General features: G+C 39.0%; 1 protein-coding gene across 8 annotated transcripts in view; it reads left to right on the forward strand.

Annotated features, from left to right (window-relative positions):
• Positions 1-20,167, forward strand: part of LOC139459798 (mechanosensory protein 2-like) — a 96,532-nt gene that overhangs the window by 62,947 nt on the left and 13,418 nt on the right. For 4 of the 8 annotated variants that reach the window (XM_071241470.1, XM_071241474.1, XM_071241472.1 and 1 more), the window contains one exon: positions 13,042-13,157. In XM_071241470.1, coding sequence (XP_071097571.1) covers positions 13,042-13,157 — 116 coding nt within the window. The other 4 variants (XM_071241471.1, XM_071241477.1, XM_071241473.1 and 1 more) reach the window with 4 other exon arrangements.

The following is a 20,167-nucleotide window of genomic DNA, read 5'->3' on the forward strand; positions in this document are numbered from 1 at the left end:
CGTGACAAAGTACAGGTAATGCAGGGATGAGGGATGTAGTATGGTAACAATAGCTTAGGCGACATTTTTTTAATGACTTGGTTTACGGATGCGCCACTCTTTCAAAGGCCAAATGTTGAAAATTTTTTTTAGAAATTACTCCTTTTTTAGTTACTTGTTACTTTAAAAAATGCATAAAAAGTTCAAAAAAAGAAGAAAAGATTTCATTGCTCCACGTGTGTGAAGCAAGGGAAGTTCAAAGATCGCAGCTCTGGCTGCAGACGACTGGCCCAACCATTGCCCCCAATTGTAGTAAATGGAACCAAAAGATTGAAGCTTTTTCTTCCAGTCACATGCCCCTGAAGTCAACCATGTTCATGTATACTACTCCAGTTTTGATAGGGATATTTTAACTTTCTGTGGGGGTCCCAGTCGTCTAAGGGCACGCCAGAAACCTATGATTGAGGGTTTGAATCCCGGTTCACCCCGATTATGTTTCTAGGTTTGTCAGCACCATACCCGTGCTCGTGTGTTTCATCGAACTGGTAAACGTCTGAGGCCTGCATCACTTCATGCTTTCCTCCCACATTAAGCTGACACACGTGATAAAACTGGAATATTGTTAAAAGCGGCGTTAAACCCAACTCACTTACTCACTTTAACTTTCTGGATACTTGGAACTGATTGTCATGTCAATAATATATTTAATTAGAATGACGTATCTGATTATCCCACTCAAAAGTTGAGCAGTATATTACAATCATACTTTATGTATTGTGTAGAATATATTGTAACGTTCTTTGTTTCATAACTGGTTTAGCATCAAAAGATTCTAATGTCAGCATTCTGTCACCCCAAGTCAGTAGTTCTGGTTTGATTTTGAGCACATGAAATAATGGTATGATTAATGTTAGCTGAAGCCCAGCTTTCAAGTACATGTCAGTGATGAACACAGACTTAATCATGGTCATGATGAGAAACTTGAGTGCTTCAAGTCACAATGCACAGCAGAAGATGTGCCTTTGTCTTATTGAAATGCATTGAGACAAGTTGAAGCATCGATTGGTTCGCATGTATATTCATAAGCAGAGGAACAGCCGGTTTTGAAACTGAAACATTTCGAAGAAGAGAATTTGTTTTTTAATGCCAAGATTTCTCAAGTCAGATATAGGATTGTACACAGATATTGCCTTGTTTGGAAATATAGTACTCAATATTTGATAAGGATAGTGAGATACTTCATGCCACTACATCTACATGTTGTGAGTAATGATAGAAGCGGGTTGAATCAAGAAACAATAAAAATATCCCTTTGAATTGCAGAGGCTATAATGCTTAGTGTAACACTGCATTGATGCAATGTGAAAATACCTGTGAATTTATGAAAAAAGGTGTCTCAAATAAAAAAAGTCTCATTTTTATCCCCCCTGGCATATAATGTGAGGGGATATCGTCATCATTTGGTCTGTCTGTTGGTATTTGTGCAACCAGGGGCTGAGGCTGAAGTGTTGCCTTTTGCTATTGTGGGGGCCGGGGAAGATTTTTCACCTCCTGATGACTCTTGTTTAACAAAGTAACGATATCTTTCCCGATTTGCCTGCCAAGGGTACTTTAGTTTGGAATCCTAGACAAATCCCTAGAGTGACCATTGTTCAGACAAGTACTGGGCTGAATTTGAAACATCATTTTTCCATTTATTGGACTTGGCTAGTCTCATTGCATATAATCCTATATATAATGATTGGGAGAGACAGTTTTGACATGTGCATTATTGTAGAACTACCCGACATGTAACTACTGACGGAACTAATATTGCTGATGGTCTGATGCCAGACGTAGAAACAAGCTGAAAATATTGATAGTTGACATCAGTACTATAAAATGCATTGTTGGGAGGTAAAAACAACAACAATTGCAATAGTACCGCAATAGAGTTTGTAGTTATAATGATGATATTGCAATAGTATCACAATAGTGTTTGTAACTATCCTGATAGTATATCCTGATAGGTACAAATTTCTGCTATTTTACCCATCAGTCATGACCACTGTCCACATGATCATTGATTCATTCCAGGCTCTAAAGTAATGATCAACATGTACAGTACACTACACCATATCATAACATTACAGGACCCTCATATTGTCTGCAAGGACCATTAAAATTAATTATTGGGGTCCCCTGGACCCCTACTTTCGTAGTCAAAGTAAAACCATGAAACACTATTGTGATAGTTACAAACTTTATAATGATAGTTACAAACACTATTATGATAGTAACAAACACTATTATGATAGTTACAAACACCATTACGATAGTTACACAGACTATGAAGATAGTTACAAACACTATTACGATAGTAACAAACGCTATTACGATAGTTACAAACACTATTACGATAGTAACAAACGCTATTACTATAGTTACAAACACTATTACGATAGTAACAAACGCTATTACGATAGTTACAAAGGCTCTTGTGACAGTTACAAATTCTATTACGATAGTTAAGTCTAATATCTATGATATTGCAATAGTTTTACAAAAGTAACAAACATGTTTTGATAGTTTATATTGCCTCCAATAGAGACGCCTAAACACTACCAGACATGGTATGTGAAATGTCGAGAAATCATAACATTGAATCCGAAGGGAGGATCTCAATTTTGAACTTGAATGTTCAAGACTGAAAGTATTTTATCACTATCAGGTTTAAGGTATATGTTCAATGATAATCAATCTGCCTGCTGTTTGTTCTACTTGCCAACAGCTGTGTAATATGAGATACAGCCTCTTGTTTGTTTGTACCCAAGGCTTGATGGTATTTCACTTTGATTTACAAACAAAAAATATTGGATCCTTTTCTTTTGTTGAAATTGACGATACTTTTCTGATTCAACATTTGCACTCAAATGGCGCTAAGTGGTAGGATGCGCACATTCGACATGTAAATTGGAAGAGTACTTGAGATTTGTAGGAAATATCTATTTTGTTAACAGTAGGAAGTAATGGCTGAATGAAGAACAAACATTGAATGCAGGCATTTTGTGAGAGTTTGTTTTGCCTCTACTGTGTAACCTTGTAATCTTGATGGGTTCCCAGTGAAGTTGTAATAATGTGCTTAATAAAACCGTACACAATAAGTTACATTGGGTTTCAGTGATCAAGCAAAAGAGAAGACTCTTTGTTCAAACATTGATAAAACTAAACGATTTTCAATGATAGTTACTGGCCATTCTGCACTGCTGTTTCCTGTTTAAAAAATGTGTAATATCCACAACAAAGTATGGACTGTTATGTAAATTTTCAGCCTTAGCAGGAGATGGTTCTGAAGATTACTTTTGGTTGGTTTGTTTGTTATTTAGACACTGCTCTCAGCAATATTCCAACTATATAACGGCCGTCTGTTAATAATAGAGTCTGGACCAGACAATCCAGTGATGGATATCAAGAGCATTGATCCACGGGATCAATGACATGCATCAACCAAGTCAGCAAGCCTGACCAGCCGATCCCGTTAGTCGCCTCTTAAGACAAGCATAGTCACCTCTTACGACAAGCATGGGTTGCTGAAGACCTATTCTTCACCGGATCTTCACGGGTCTGAATTAGCAGAGGTGCTGTTAACATCTATACTGACATCCCCTTCAGCCAACACCTGGTACAATATATTGTCAATATACCAAATAATAATTAGCAGAGGTGCTGTTAACATCTTTACCGGCATCCCCTTCAGCCAACACCTGGTACAGTATATTGTCAATGTACCCCATAATATCCAGCAGAGGTGCTAATAAACCTGTACTGATATCACCTTTACCAACTGAGGTGCTGGTATTGATTGAGAGTACTGCTTCCCTCAGCACTCATTACACTCATTTACGCTCATTAGTGCTGTGTACTCAACACTCCTCCTGCTAGTGTGTGCTGCCTGAGTATGTAGCTTGTATATATAATAGCTGAATGTATCAGATGTCTGCTGTCCTTGATATTAGATTATTGAAGTGGCAGTGATGCTGATAAGGCCTCTCTGTCCACAAGAAGATATTAGATCTGGTCAATATGAGGAGTAGTGACCACACAAGGTTTCACAGAATGGAGAGAAATACATAGTTTATTTTGAACAAAATCTAGCTTGATTGTGTTGCTGTTATATCAATGGAGAATATGCACTCTACCAATGTGTTTCCTTAGATGGTAATTATTTAAACTTAAGAGACCAGAATTAATGTTACACCTACGACAATGTATTGTAGTTGTGGCTGTGATCAATTTTCTCTCTTGCATGATATTTTTGACCACCCTTTAACATTTCATTTCTTGCTAAAAAGACATGAATTATTTAGTAACAGTAACACCTACGATAATGAGAAGGCGTCTTTTTTCCTTTCCTTGAAAAGTGGGGCCTATCATGGAAAAAGGCCATATGATATATTTGCAAATAGTAGTCAAGTTGTATTCATGGCAACAACTTCCCATTTTAGATCAGCCCAGATCACCCTGTGCTTCAAAGAACCAACTGAAGTGAGGATAGGGTAGTGTCAGTGTGCGACCTTGCCTAATTGTGTGTCACTGGTTCCTGGACTCCCCAGAAATTGGTCTTCAGCGACCCCTACTTGTCGTGAGAGGTGACTAATAGAATCGGGTGGTCTGATTTGCTCGGTTGCTGGCTTGGTTGATACAATTGTCATCGTATCCCAATTGCATAGATTGATGCTCATGATGTGTAGCACTGGATTGTCTGGTCTAGATTGGTTCTTGCCCCCCCCCCCCACTACCACCACCCCACCACCACCCAACACCACCATCACCAGAAATTGGTCTTCAGCAACCCCTACTTGTCGCGAGAGGTGACTAATAGAATCGGGTGGTCTGATTTGCTCGGTTGCTGACTTGGTTGATACAATTGTCATCGTATCCCAATTGCGTAGATTGATGCTCATAATGTGTAGCACTGGATTGTCTGGTCTAGATTGGTTCTTGCCCCCCCCCCCACTACCACCACCCCACCACCACCCAACACCACCATCACCAGAAATTGGTCTTCAGCAACCCCTACTTGTCGCGAGAGGTGACTAATAGAATCGGGTGGTCTGATTTGCTCGGTTGCTGACTTGGTTGATACAATTGTCATCGTATCCCAATTGCGTAGATTGATGCTCATAATGTGTAGCACTGGATTGTCTGGTCTAGATTGGTTCTTGCCCCCCCCCACTACCACCACCCCACCACCACCCAACACCACCATCACCAGAAATTGGTCTTCAGCAACCCCTACTTGTCGCGAGAGGTGACTAATAGAATCGGGTTGTCTGATTTGCTCGGTTGCTGGCTTGGTTGATACAATTGTCATCGTATCCCAATTGCGTAGATTGATGCTCATGATGTGTAGCACTGGATTGTCTGGTCTAGATTGGTTCTTGCCCCCCCACTACCACCACCCCACCACCACCCAACACCACCATCACCAGAAATCGGTCTTCAGCAACCCATACTTGTCGCGAGAGGTGACTAATAGAATCGGGTGGTCTGACTTCCTGACTTGGTTGATGCAGTTGTCATCGTATCCCAATTGGGTAGATTGATGCTCATCCTGCGTGCGTAGCACTGGATTGTCTGGTCCTGTCTTGATTATTTACAGAATATTGCAAAGTGCAGCGTTGAACAACACACAAACAAACATTGATTCCTTGGGTGTGGTCATTACTCATGTTATTGACAACTGATACGTGGCCCAGACAGTGTTTAAAATAATAAATAAAAGCCAGGCTGCGATCAGGACTCTAAAACTTTAAAAGCTGCAGGCCCTCATTAAAAAAACTGCAGCTAATTGTGACAAATAAATAGACATGTAAGCTTACGGCAGGCCAAAAGCACCTATACAACTCTGAAACTTCAGGCCCGACAAGAGATCTACATGCCGTGGGCCTGCTGGCAGGCGCTTATTTCGAACACTGAAATGCCCAGACAATATGGAACTATATCGGTTTGTTTGTAGAAGTTAAAAAATGAAAAATTGGGATCATTTGGTGCCAGGGGGCATGACATCTATTGTTCTTTCACCATTCGAGATTTACTCAGGTTCTCTCTTGGGGCATTTTGGTTGTCATAGTTTGATGCTAGTGATGAGATATTGGTCTGTTTGGCGCCGTTGTCCAGCCTGAGGGATTTAATCTGTTCTTCTCACGACAAGCCAGTCCTGTCTCTTTGACTTGATGGAATTGTAATATTTACAAAGTTAGAACAATTTGAAACTGATTGTACCATTTAATCAGTAATTGTCTTATGATTGTCTCATTCCATCAAGTAATGGTTGTACACTATTTACAATTTGGGCAACCACACAACTGCTAGAGTGTCGGTAGAAAGTGCGCATCCACTCAGCCAAATATTGATATGGATGCAGTCTTGATGAGAAAGTTTCAACAGAATCAAGTTAATAAAAATCAATTCTTGATTCAGATATAAAATTGGAATAGTGAAAGTCTTTTAGGATTCTTGGAATAGAAAACTGCTCGAACGCAAAAGATTGACTGAGATTTTGACAAGTGAGATATTAATCTTGTGTTAAAAAAGAAACCTGCAAATTACATATCACCATTCTAAGTTCAGAAGCAGTGGTCTATTTATTAGCATCGGATAAATCTCCTCTTCCATTTTGGGACTTGACCTTGATGGGACAACTGAACACAAATTGCAAATCGATACGGTTTTATGGGAGGTACGAGGTTTTTCTCTTTCTGAATATGTCATTGAACCTAAAAGATTGCTGGCTTATCTAATTTGTATGTTTAGAATTTCACCCAGGAGTTTGAGATACTGTTGACATTTAAGAATAAAAAAGTTGTGAGATTGTTTGTGGGGTGTCAATTGGCTTATTAAAGACATCTAATGCGGATCTGGAGATGAGTTTTTCAGTTGGACTGCCTACTTCAGTGAAAGGTCGTAATGACCTTACCATTTAGGTATAGATTTTCTTCCAACCTGACATTTCTGAAATTCTTTCAATTAAGAAACTTTTCCTGTTGCGATTCACGCACATGGGCAATGTTCGTCTATAATGTGCTGTTTCCCAACATCTGAGTATTGAATATTTCAGATGGCAGCGTTTTTAAAAAATAGCAGAACTAAAAAGCTCTTTAAGTGCCTGTATGGAGACTAAAGCATTGCTCACTGACAGCTTAGTCGTCTTGTCCTGTCTAGTTTTGGAATTTTAATATATTTTTTTACAAAATTTTAAAACTCTGTTACTCTAATTTTCCTTCCATTTTAAGAATGTTGAAAGATAATGTGTAGAACCCTGCATGAAAAGTCCGCAATAAAACATCTGTTATGAACATTTTTATAATGGTTGTAAAAAATTAATCACACTGTAGGCTTTTGTACGTTAGCATCCATTTGAAGAGGAAAGGACGAAAGTATGTTATGGAATAGATTATGCATGTATGTGTCATTCCAATAAATGTTACCATGGCAACAGATGGATTTATTGGATTTATCAGCATGATGTTATGACTTGTATCTGTAAAGCTTATGAAAAATATGAAAATTGCATAAGGCCAGATCGAAAATGTCTTGTTTCTCATGACTGCAGTGGTAGGGAGGGAGGATATGATTGTTTTGTTTTGTTTCATTCTTAGGCCATAAATCTTTAAACTTCTCATGTAAGATGTGATCTCCCTGGCCGCACTCCTTGTGGCTTGGTGGCGTGGGTGGCCTAGTCATCTAAGGCGCTTCAATTTGTTGAGTTGCGTCCCTCGGGCATCCCAGGAAACCTAATGTTGTGGGTTCGAATCCCGGTTTGCCCCAGGTTTGTTTCTAGGTTTGTTAGCACCATACCCATTGCAGGTGTTCTATCATTGTTATATCAATTTTAAGCCTCCTTTAACAACATTTTTTGTTATAATTATTGCTAAGTTGATCTTAGCTTAGAAATAATAACTAGTTCCCCTTCTATTCCTTTACATTGCTGTTCCAAGTCATATGGAACTCATGCTTGTGTCGGGGGCGCAGGTGGCCGAGTCGTCTAAGGCGCTGCGATTCACACTGCAGAGTTGCGTCCCTTGGGCACCCCAGGAAACCTAAGGTTGTGGGTTCAAATCCCGGTTTGCCCCAGGTTTGTTTCTAGTTTTGTCAGCACCATACCCATACTGGTGTGTTTCACCAAAGTGGTAAATATCTGAGACCTGCATTAAATCCGGCTTTTCTACCACATTAAGATAACACACTGTAATATAACTGGAATACTGTATAAAGCTGTATAAAAATCCAACTCACTCACTCGCTTCTTGTGCCTTGAGGTAAGAGTTGGTCCTGACGCCACGGTGACCATGGCTACATTCACCTGTAGACCCTTATACACTGTGAATGGCATGGTGTGTGAAAAAATTTAACATCCATTGCCAGTTCGAAACTTGTGATTTAAATTTAAATAATGGGTAATTTGAAAAAGAAATTGTTTATTTTTTATAACGGGTAATAGGGAAAAGTATTTGTATTGCAACAAACCTAATACCATTCAAACTGTTTTGTGAATAGTCTTTCCAAATGAATCAAGTACTCTTCATAAGAGAAATTTACCATGAGTTTCTGAAGTCCTGTATGAAAGTGTTTTGTATAGTCAGTCAGCTCAACTACTTGGTGTGCCAGTGTGGCAGCATGGTCCAGTGTTACCATGGTACACAGCTGTCTGTATCATCCGTCAACTGTACTGGGAACAAAGCCAGGCACATGTCTATTGTATTGAATTGAGCTAGATACTGATCTTGCTTCGCATTGTGTAAATCTAACAAATGCAATTTAAGACATAAACTGTGTCATGGCATTGTGATTTATTATAAAATCATTGTGACTTAATTGTTAGTAAGTTGTGATTTGCAAATATTCGCCCGGTGAAGATCCGGGGTAGACTAGGTCTTCAGCAACCCATGCTTGCCGTAAAAGGCAACTATGCTTGTCGTAAGAGGAGACTAACAGGATCAATCACTGGATTGTCTGGTCCAGACTCGATTATTTACAGACTGCCGTCATATAGGTGGAATATTGCTGAGCATGGCGTTAAACAACAAAACAACAACAGCAAATATTCACTCATAAATTTTGAAAGTTAAGATCTTCAGTTGCTAAAGTATATGGATATTAGACACTATTTCAATTGCTGAGGATGTGACGAACAAACTGAAATAGGTCTGACAAATAATAATTTGAGCTGTTTCTTTAATGATTTAAGTTTGATAACATGTCAGTCCACCTGACAACCTAAACATGAGGCAGCTTCATTCTTCGCTCTCTGTTGATACATGCTATGTTTGAGTCTGATTGTGTGTTGCAACAGTTTTGGTTTGAAATAGGACCATGTTTGTTTCCAACCCTTTAAATTTTTTAGGTGTGTATTGTGCCATTCTATGCTATCTGAAATATGTTTTTGACGGAGTACTGTATTTATCTTCAACTCTGGGAACAATAAAAAATAAATAATTTTTTTTTTTTATAATATGAGACAGTTGGGGTAATTCCAAGAAAACAATGTGTCAAGATTTATCGACTGAAAGATGCCACTTAGCCCATTAGTTGCGGGAACTAATACTGGAGAAGGATGGTGCTTCTAGAAATATGAATGCTGAAATCTTACAGACGAGTCATCTGATGTGTCTCAGCATACAGGATTATGACTATTACTACAGTTTGTGGTATTTGATGGTAGTCCCCTGTGTGCTATTACCGACAGCATGGGAGAGTGCTCCTGCTTTCCATCACTGGAATGTCTGGTCAAGACTCCGTTATTTACATGTTGCCATCATGTAACTAGAATGATACTGACAGGGACATTAAATAATGAGTCATTATTATTTTTTAGTTGGTATACAAGACCGACCTGCAAAAAAATGAAATTATAAAAAAAATACGTCTTTAGGCAGAAACAGTTAGGTGAAATGAAAAGTCAACAAGTTTTTATCAATGGTGCAATGGTGAATAATCAGATATCTGTTAGTATCTAACCATGGGAAAACTTGTTTTCCGTTCATTCATACAAGAATGGATCTGGAATTCTTTTTCTTAATTTTTTTCTTAATTGTTTTCAACCACCTACACTGAATTTAAGGTCAAACATTTTGTAAACCAACTGATAAAAAATAAAAGCTCTGATGAAGCAAAGATTTCTGTTGTGCATGGAATACAGTTTTTAACATACTTACATTTCGTTGACAAGAAGACCAATAACATCTGCATATGGAAAAGTAGCACAAGGTAACACATCACTCAATAGCTGTTGATAAACGTGGTACGTAGGTTGTACTTATAGGCTGAATAATGGCAGGAATGTTTCAGTTTCGTTATTATCACAAGCCTGATTGGTTACATGTACTTTGCGCAAAGTAGAGATATGATGCAAACAAAGTGCAAACTACAAACTGTTATTCCAGAAAAAGTCTCCCATTCTTCACCAGAACTGTTTTTTAGCTGTCATCCCCAAGTTTGAGTAACAATAAAACCTATGTTGACATGTAAAAAAACCGTTTCAGTCCAAAGAAGCTAAACTATTTCAAGCCTGTTTTCCATGAAGCAATCCATAGCTGTGTTTTCTGAGCGGAACAAAGGAAAGAACACTACATGAATGAATGAATGAATGAATGAGAACTCCTTAAGGGTGCTCGCTTCATGTAAATGTGTTATCATTCTATTTTAAGATTAGCTGTAATGCCAGTCTGACATTGATAAAGTTGTCTTCAATGGGTGAGGTCGTGTGTTTCGCAAGGATCTGTTTGGGGCCTGGTGTTTATCCATAGGAGGTTTTTCCAACCTGCTATCTCTTGACAACGTTTTCTTATATCAGTCACTGCCTAGTTTTTGTCAGAAAGGTCAGGATTGTTTACGTGGACTCGTCTTAATGCAAGATTAACCTGCTTTGTACAAACTGTATTATGTGTCATGCTAGTGACAATGGTAGATTCTATTCTTAGCTTTCTTTTTACCTGTGTATCTGAATTGCGAAATCTTTATTGCGCACACACATACCTGGGCTTGACATAGATGTGCATAACTTCATAACTTGATAAGTTAGTAGTGTTTGTCCAAGATATTTCGTAATCATGACAGTTACGAATTACTTGAATGGAAATTACCCTATGTAAATGTGTAGTATATATATAGGCAGTACCACCACAGATCAACATACTGCCTGAATGAACAGAGTGTCTACCTGAATAATACATTGAAGAGGCTGCAGTGTTGTGGTACAATTACGCACTGAATATATACAGGTGTTGGTGACCCTATTCTATGAGCCATGGAAACTAACAACAGAGGTAACAACGATGTAGAGTTAGACGTCCCCGGCCCACGCCACAAGCTTCCAAGTTTTCAAGGTGACTGCAATGTATCAGGGAGAGGAAGGGCAGGTGGATAAACAGGTGGATGAACAGGGTAGTGACCAGCTTATAGACGCAAATTATAAAGAGCTTGATAACAAACCTCAGTCGCCAAAATCCAGCGTCCACCAAGTCGCATACCCAAGCACAAGCAACATGAGTGGACATGGGAGCACAAGCAAAATTGAACCCTTCTCTGGTGATATGGGTAGTTATCTCACAGCAATCTGTAGATAGTGTCACAATGTTTTCAGTAAGTGGTAACATAGCTGGCACAGCCTTGTATTTACCTAGCTCCAGAGTCAAATGATGCCATGCTGGTAGGTTATTGAATACTGTCATTTCCACTTATTGTGTTGTTCAATCTGTTTTGATTCCTTGTTGTAAAATGGTTTTGCAGAAAGTAATTTCTAATTCTTTAGATCTAAACAACTGTTTTCCTCGAGTAGATTGGATTGTCAGTACAAACAAAAATGTACCTTTGTTGACTATTTCAATCCACGACAGTTCACCTGCTTGATATAAACATGAATATCTACCTGTCAAGCACCTGGTGTTTGGGAATATTGGTTCATATGGGTGCTCTGAAACACTGACTATTTCTGTTCATGACGTCTACCTGCTTGATATAAACATGAATATCTACCTGTCAAGCACCTGGTGTTTGGGAATATTGGTTCTTATGGGTGTTCTGAAACACTGACTATTTCTGTTCATGACGTCTACCTGCTTGATATAAACATGGATATCTACCTGTCAAGCACCTGGTGTTTGGGAATATTGGTTCATATGGGTGCTCTGAAACACTGACTATTTCTGTTCATGACTTCTACCTGCTTGATATAAACATGGATATCTACCTGTCAAGCACCTGGTGTTTGGGAATATTGGTTCAAATGAGTGCTCTGAAACACTTACTATTTCTGTTCATGACATCTACCTGCTTGATACAAACATGGATATCTACCGGTCTAGCACCTGATTTCGGGGGATATTAGTATATAAGGGTGCTCTGAAACGTAGACTATTTCTGTTCACAAGTCACTGGTGTATTTCAATCCACTGTAAACAGACAATAGTTGACATGGTGCAACTTGTACAATGTGTCAACCATTTATATTATCTTTCACCTTAGTAGGAGGTGTCAGGTATTTTACATGTTTGTAATTATTTGTATGCTGATTGTAATTGTAGATAGTCAGTATTTGTTGCATAACTGACGGGTTTTGGAGCACATGAGGATTTCTTCGGTTTGGAAAAAGCGGATTCTTTGTCAAGATTTGAAATCAACTTCCACTGTGAACATCACTGTTTCAGCACTATAACAGATTGAGTGTTGTGATTTGAGGACATGCTTTCAACTCTGTCGCCGAGCCTGATCACCTGATACATTTAATTGCCTCTTACAACGGGCATAGGTTGCAGGGGACCTGTTCTAACCCAGAATCTTCTTGGAGTTCTCCTCATGCAGACAAGCAGGACTTCTTCAGCAGTATATCAGAAACTGATACAGTTTACTATTCATTCTCCTCAGGTTGTGAGCTCCTCAAACAAATTACCATTTTGTGTTTTCAAAATTGTATACCGCAGCGTGCGAGTGTTTAACTCTATCTGCTCGCTGCACTAACAGACATGGTTTGTAAATTTGTTGTAAATATTTGACAGTTGTTAATGTTAACTTCCTTTGTTTCAGGTCACCAGGCAGCTGAGGATGGCGGAAGTATTGGTTGCTGCGGTTACGTCTTGTATTTCCTGTCCCTCATCGCTATCGTGTGCACCTTCCCTTTCTCTCTGTGTCTCTGTATGAAGGTAAGCTATTGTATATTTGCAAATCACCATCTTGCCACAATGGTTGCAAGAGTTCGGCCTGGAGCCACACCAGGAACAGTAGTCGAACCCCAGATTTATCACAGTCCTGATTTACTCTGTGGGGAGTCCAGGATAGAATAGGTCCTCAGAAACCTTTGCTGGTTGTAAGAGGACACTCCATGGGGATTCAAGGCTAGAATAGGGTCTCAGGAACCTATCCTGGTCGTAAGAGGACACTCCGTGGGGATTCCAGGATAGAATAGGGTATCAGGAACCTATCCTGGTCGTAAGAGGACATTCCGTGGAGATTCCAGGCTAGAATAGGGTCTCCTGGTCGTAAGACGACACTCAATGGGGATTCCAGGCTAGAATAGGGTCTCAGGAACCTATCCTGGTCGTAAGAGGACACTCAATGGGGATTCCAGGCTAGAATAGGGTCTCAGGTACCTATTCTGGTCATATGAAGAGACTCAATGGGGAGTCCGGGATAGAATAGGGTATCAGGAACCTATCATGGTCATAGGAGGAGATTCTGTAGGGACTCCCGGATAGAATAGGGTCTCAGGAACCTATCCTGGTCATAGGAGGAGATTCTTCAGGGACTCCGGGATAGAATAGGGTCTCCGGAATAGAATAGGGTCTCATAAATGTATGTTGATTGTAAGAGGACACTCAATGGGGATTCTGGGATAGAATAGGTCCTCAGGAACCTTTGCTGGTCGTAAGAGGAGCCCAAATGGACTAGGTGGTAAGGCCTCAGTGACTTGGTTGATTGCACGTCATGGATCCCAGATGGTTTAGATAATTGCTCACAACATCAATAACTGGATTATCTGGTCCAGACTTGATTATTTACAAGCTGACATGATATAGCTAGATTATTCCTTAGTGGAGCATTAAACAGCAAGCAAACACTATATATATTCCTGATTCATCAGCACCATAAGTGTGCTTGTTGGTTTCACTGCAAACGGCTGACAAGCAAAGTATTTCGAAATACAGTTATAACGAAACTCATTCAATTGTGTTTCAAGGGCGGTCGGGTAGCCTTGTGGTCAAAGCGTTCACTCGTAACGCTGAAGACCTGGGTTCGATTCCCCACATCGGTACAATGTGTGAAGCCCATGTCTGGTGTCCCCTGTCCTGATACTGCTGAATATTGCTAAAAGTGGCGTGAAACTGACTGACTGACTCACTCACTCACTCCCATTGTGTTTCAGTTTCAGATCTTTGCTGAGATGTATTCAAATACTGTGTAATCAGATTTACCATACAGCCTGGAAGTTAAAATAAATCAATAAATAAATGAAAATAAATACAACACAAATTTGGTGCACAGAAATTTAATGCACAACATTCATTATACGTGAGGATCTTTAAAAGGGTACTGAACTCTGACAATTCACCAGGACCAGTTGTTGCCTTTGTTATTGTGTTTTTCTCGTGTATACCCAGATGATATCCCAGCTATCTTGACTAGTTCGCGACCTTTGCTGCTTTTATTGATAGTATATGGGCGTATCGTCCCATTGATCAACAAAATTAAATACAGTTTTGTCTTGGAAATAATAAGGAAATGTATGGATAAGTCACTTACTTGGTATTTTGACTTGTAACTCAAACTAAATAATCACTTTGGCAATTTATTAAGCACCTAAATATTCAGTGATTTTACAACTTGACTGAAAATCTGTCCATTTATTTTATTATGATAATGTATTCCAAACATTTTGATGTTTAATTTCATCACCCAGTGACTGTAAAAGATAGGATTGAAAGAAAACAAAAAAAGTACATTTCTATAATATTTTGGCTTCTAATCCTTGCATAATTAGTTTATTGTGATGTTTTTTAGCCCCTTTTTTCAGTCCATCTGTTAAATAAATGGACAGATTTTTCAGTCAATTTGTAAAATATCGAAATCTTCATAGATCACGGGTACCCAATCTGTGTTCAGATATGCGTATAGATATTGCCTCAAAGTTTATTTATGCTGTCCTTACAGATGGTAGCCCAGTCTCTTGTCACACTCAGTTGCGTTAGTGAGCAAATCGTCTCAAAGAAGCTTAGTGACCCCTAGTGGGCAGTGTTAGAAAGCAAGGCAGGAGCCAGGGATTAGTGTCCCTTTAACGTCATGCTTTGATATCTGTGCTGCATTTGAACTAGGCCGTATATTCATACTGCATGTGCTCAGAATAATGCATAAGCTAAATATTTGCTTTGCAGAAAGTAGGTTAGTAAACTGTCAATTCGTTGCAGATAATTTACAGTTGAAACAGTCTAGCTGTGTTTTAACCATAACAACTGTCTTAGTGGTCTAGTGGACAAAGCATCTGTCCGGGCTCGAACACTGTTAAAAGATGGTACTTGTTGTTACCCTGCACTATAGAAATGCAATAATCTTGAATGCAGTATCGAAACCCATTTCTCCACACCTCTCTAGATAGACATATTTGAGAAATAAACAACTCCTGGTGATTTTTTATCTTACAATAAAACACTGCAGGGAGAATAACTACTCGGGGATTATTCTCCCTGCAGTGTTTTATTGTAAGATAAAAAATCACCACAAGTTGTTTATTTCTTATATGAGATATCAACATTATGTACAGCCTCTTTAAGGATGTTTATAAAATGTACAAGCTTTCAAAATATATACTCAAATTTTAATAATGATGACTTCCTGGATAGAATCCGACCTCGGAAATGTCGGACAAGTCCATTTTACGAAAGGTGGGTTAAGTTTAGTATCTCCCGCATATTCTCACAATCCTCACGTCGATTACCTGTACCTTTTCTCCTAATGACGATTGTCATATCTCTCCCACTTTTGGATGGGATCATTCGGCCACTGTTTATCTGCGTAGCCCAGCTACATCTCTGGGAAACAACTAACTGGACACTTCTCTCTAAGAAATAACGTCATCCAACATATGACGTCATCAAGTTGCGAGCGAATATTCAAATCTCTAGAAATGACGCCATGATAGAATAAAGTTTTATCGTGAAATAAACCATGCTTCGTTCTTCATTGTTCTATGCGAATTATTGCGTAGCTATCTTATCTATGTATGTAGCAGGGGTCCGGAAAATTTAAAATCCCAATCGGACATTTACATTTATGCCACGCCCCCTTCAAACAGCGTGTTTTAGTACGACTTTTTACACACAAATTACAAGTTGTTACGTATTCATAATATGAAGAATTATGAATTGTTTCAATTTAAATTGTTTTATTCACCGGACAATTAATAACAAATAATATCATTTTAGATATATATGGAAAACATACGTTTGTTTCTGTTATAATAACGATCTGTTAACGTTGTGAACGGTCTAATTAATATTCATGAGTCTGCTCAAGTGTACGCGTTGTAACATTTGGATCGAGACTATTATCCCATATTTGGTTATCACGTGACCTCACGGGAAAAGTTGTTTTTTTTAAACTAAAGATTATTTAAAAACAAGACAGATAATATAATCATAAATCCTAAACTATTGTTGATAGCAGTAGTTATTTGAATACTTTTTCATCTGTACTTAATTATTGACCATAAAAAAATTTGATATCGATCGTCACAGAAAGCAAAATGGCGGTCAATCAAGATTCAATATACGACTAGCTACTGAAAACAATAAAATCTGCAAATCCTCGTTGTATGTCAACCAAGTGAAAGTCGTTAGCCACGACTTACAAAATGATCATTCAGACTTTGAGGGTTTGGCAGATCCACTCGACTGATCTGCATCGGTCGACTGGCTGTCGTCACACTTTCGCTTCTTGACTGAGGTTACGTATCGTAGCATTGTGAGGATAATGAGGTACATCGATGATGCAAGGTATTTATGTACAGTTGTAAACACATTTTACTCAAATTAACAAGATGTTCTCAGTAATAAATCCTCGATTAATCAGTGTCAATTCAGTTTATTGCCTATTACAGTGATTGACCGATTGGACTATCATTCTAGGTACTATGTATTTACAGCAATCAAAACAAACAAAGCTTGTCAGTGTAGATAATCTTCATTGTGATACAACTGCAGACAGAAATTGCTCAGTCCTAACTGTTGATCATGTCCGGTCAAAATTTAAGAATGTCCGGACAATACTTTTTAAAATGTCCGGACAGAAAAAATTAGATGTCCAGTAAGCAATATTTTAGACCGGACATTTGAGATTCCCAATCGGACATGTCCGGCGCATATGACGGTTTCCGGACCCCTGGTATGTAGATACAAGTTTCAGATGGTAGGTCCAGTACCAGGTGCAGTCTCGTCTCCGTGAAAGAAAAACAAGGCTTGGGGCAATTGGCAGTCCTGTCAAGTTTAATTGAAGTTGTTCAGACACTTCCTTGTTTGTCAACTAAATCAAATTAAATTATGGACAGTAATCAAGGAGGGAATGATTACCCTAGTTACATGCTGTGGAATTGTACTGCTAGGGAGCTACAAATCGGCCTGGCATATTTTGAGGTGCTGATTACATGGGTACATTTATCAGCTTCCTTTCTTCAAAGACCTTCTCCATTCCCATTTCCAGGGCAGAATTGGTCCTCACGACCCAATTATTGTCATGAAGGCTTAATAAGATGGAGATTTAGTGGGTGGCCACAGTGGATGAAGCACTTGGAGGTGGAACACCATGAAAATTGAACTGTCAAATTAAGCATGAACGACGGCGTCCTAGTCATGACCCTAATGTTAAAATGTAAAGATTTCGGGGGTCCTTAGATTCGAATACCAGGGCCAAACTCAACGGACCCTCCTGAAATTTAAATTCTGGCTAACCATGACATGGAAGGTTGTGTGTCATTGTACCCAACTGGTCCAGGTCATTGCTGGGGCTATTGATAAATGTTTTGTCTAGCCTGCATAACTAAACAGGCAGCAGAGATGTTCCTGGAATACTGCTGACCTTTGCTTACAACCCATTGCATCACACTTCCACAGTTGTTGTCACTAAGAAAATCTTTTAGTTCAATTTTAGCCTTCTAAATAATGTTTCTTTTCTCTTTTATTTATCATCTGAGCAGCCACTGACTATTTGTAAGGATGGTATCCTTTGGCAGCTTCTGAGACACATTGCTTGGAGGGGTCAACCCCCAAATAAAAAATCCATATTTGCTATTCAAGGCAGTTTCGCTATGATTAGCCGAGCTTCGATCTGGCTGGTGTGTTTTCTTGAACATGGCATTGATCGAATGGTTGCAATAAAAGTGGGAACCCTTGCTTGAGAGACACGTTTATTGGGCTTGTGGAATCAGAACAGCTAAAAATAGCTGCCAGGATTTGATACTCAAATGATCTTCTCCCCGTGCTCAGAATGGAATTATTCTCAAAGAAAAAATCCTGTTATCATCGTGAAATGCCATGAGCCGGTGGTACGAGACAGGATGTTTATGATATAGTAATTAAGCAGTGGAAAGGACTGGTGTTATGATTTTGTTACTGCATTGAAAGCCATACGTTGTAATTTCCCCTCAGGCAGGGTGTATTTTAGAAAACACTTCTTCTGCATGAAGTAAGTGAATTTAGCACATCCAGTGAAGGTCGGTGGTGTTCCCCATGTAAAGAGATAGATGAAACAGAGCACTCACACACACACGCACAACAAAAACGCCACGTAAGTGCAATAATGTTCAATGCGGCATTAATCCACATTTAATTGTCGCCTGACAATTTGTGACGTATGTCACAACATGTAGTAAGACTTATGGAGGATTAACATGATTAAGCAGCGTAAGATTTATGTCATCAGCTGGGTTTGGGCTCTTTCTTTTTTTCTTTTTTTTCTTTTTTTTGTAAAGATGATGTGGTGTAGTCTATTACCTGCTTCACATCTGTCTTGTGACTATAGTGTACCCTGACATTCACGTATTAATCTTTTCATTGCTTGTTGCATTCACGTTGCATTCATGTTGCATTATGCACAATGCTTGTCGTAAGAGACGACCCACGGGATCGGGTAGTCAGGCTTGCTGACTTGGTTGATGCATGTCATCATATGTCAATTGCGTGGGGGGCGGTCGGGTAGCCTAGTGGTTAAAGCGTTCGCTCGTCACGCCGAGGACCCGGGTTCGATTCCCGACATGGGTACAATGTGTGAAGCCCATTTCTGGTTCCCCCGCCGTGATATTGCTGGAATATTTCTAAAAGCGGTGTAAAACCATACTCATTCACTCACTCACTCACTTACGTGGATGGATGCTCATGATGTCAATCACTCTATTGTCTGGCCCAGACTCAATTATTTATAGACCACCATCATATAGCTGGAAAAGTGTGAAATTAATTCATTAGTTCAGTTTTATTCTTTATTTTTTGCATTAGCCTCCAGATTGTCCTTGACATTTTTTATACTGCTCAGGCAAAGAAAATTGAAATGCACGATGAAACAAGATGGGAATTCTGGATCCCCAGAAACTTGCACTTTTACGACACAAGTTAATGAATTAGGGTGTCAGGTTCGGTGACTTGGTTCATTCCGATTCATCAACAAACAACGTGAACAAACAGCACTCTCAGAGTGAGTAGTGACGTAGCAACAGTGACAATGCATCACAACTTAAAGGAAGTCATCAAGCGATACTCTATTGGCTGGAAGATCTGAAGTAACATGTGACCTAAAATGCCATAATGGATCCCTTTCTGCACACGACACAAGTGTTATTCATAACTTCCAGATCGGACATTTTATGTTGAAAACCCCATTGAAACCAGAATAACACAATAATGTAAGCCTCCTTTTGAGATTTAGAAGCACTTTGAATGGTTACCTTAAATGGCATTAAGTAATGTTCATGCCAAACATTATTTGTTTATTTGCAGTTTAATGCTACACTCAGCAATATTCCAGTTATGTGTTTGAGATATGTAAATAATTGAGTCTTGGGACAGACAATCCATTGATTGACATCTTGAGCATGATGTATATGTCCACTGTAAAAGAATTCACAAGAAATTCTGTAATTCTCAACTGTGAGTGTATTAATTTATATATTACC

The sequence above is a fragment of the Haliotis cracherodii genome, unplaced genomic scaffold (genome assembly GCF_022045235.1).
Source record: "Haliotis cracherodii isolate W230 unplaced genomic scaffold, xgHalCrac1.p SCAF_13, whole genome shotgun sequence".
NCBI lineage: Eukaryota > Metazoa > Mollusca > Gastropoda > Lepetellida > Haliotidae > Haliotis > Haliotis cracherodii.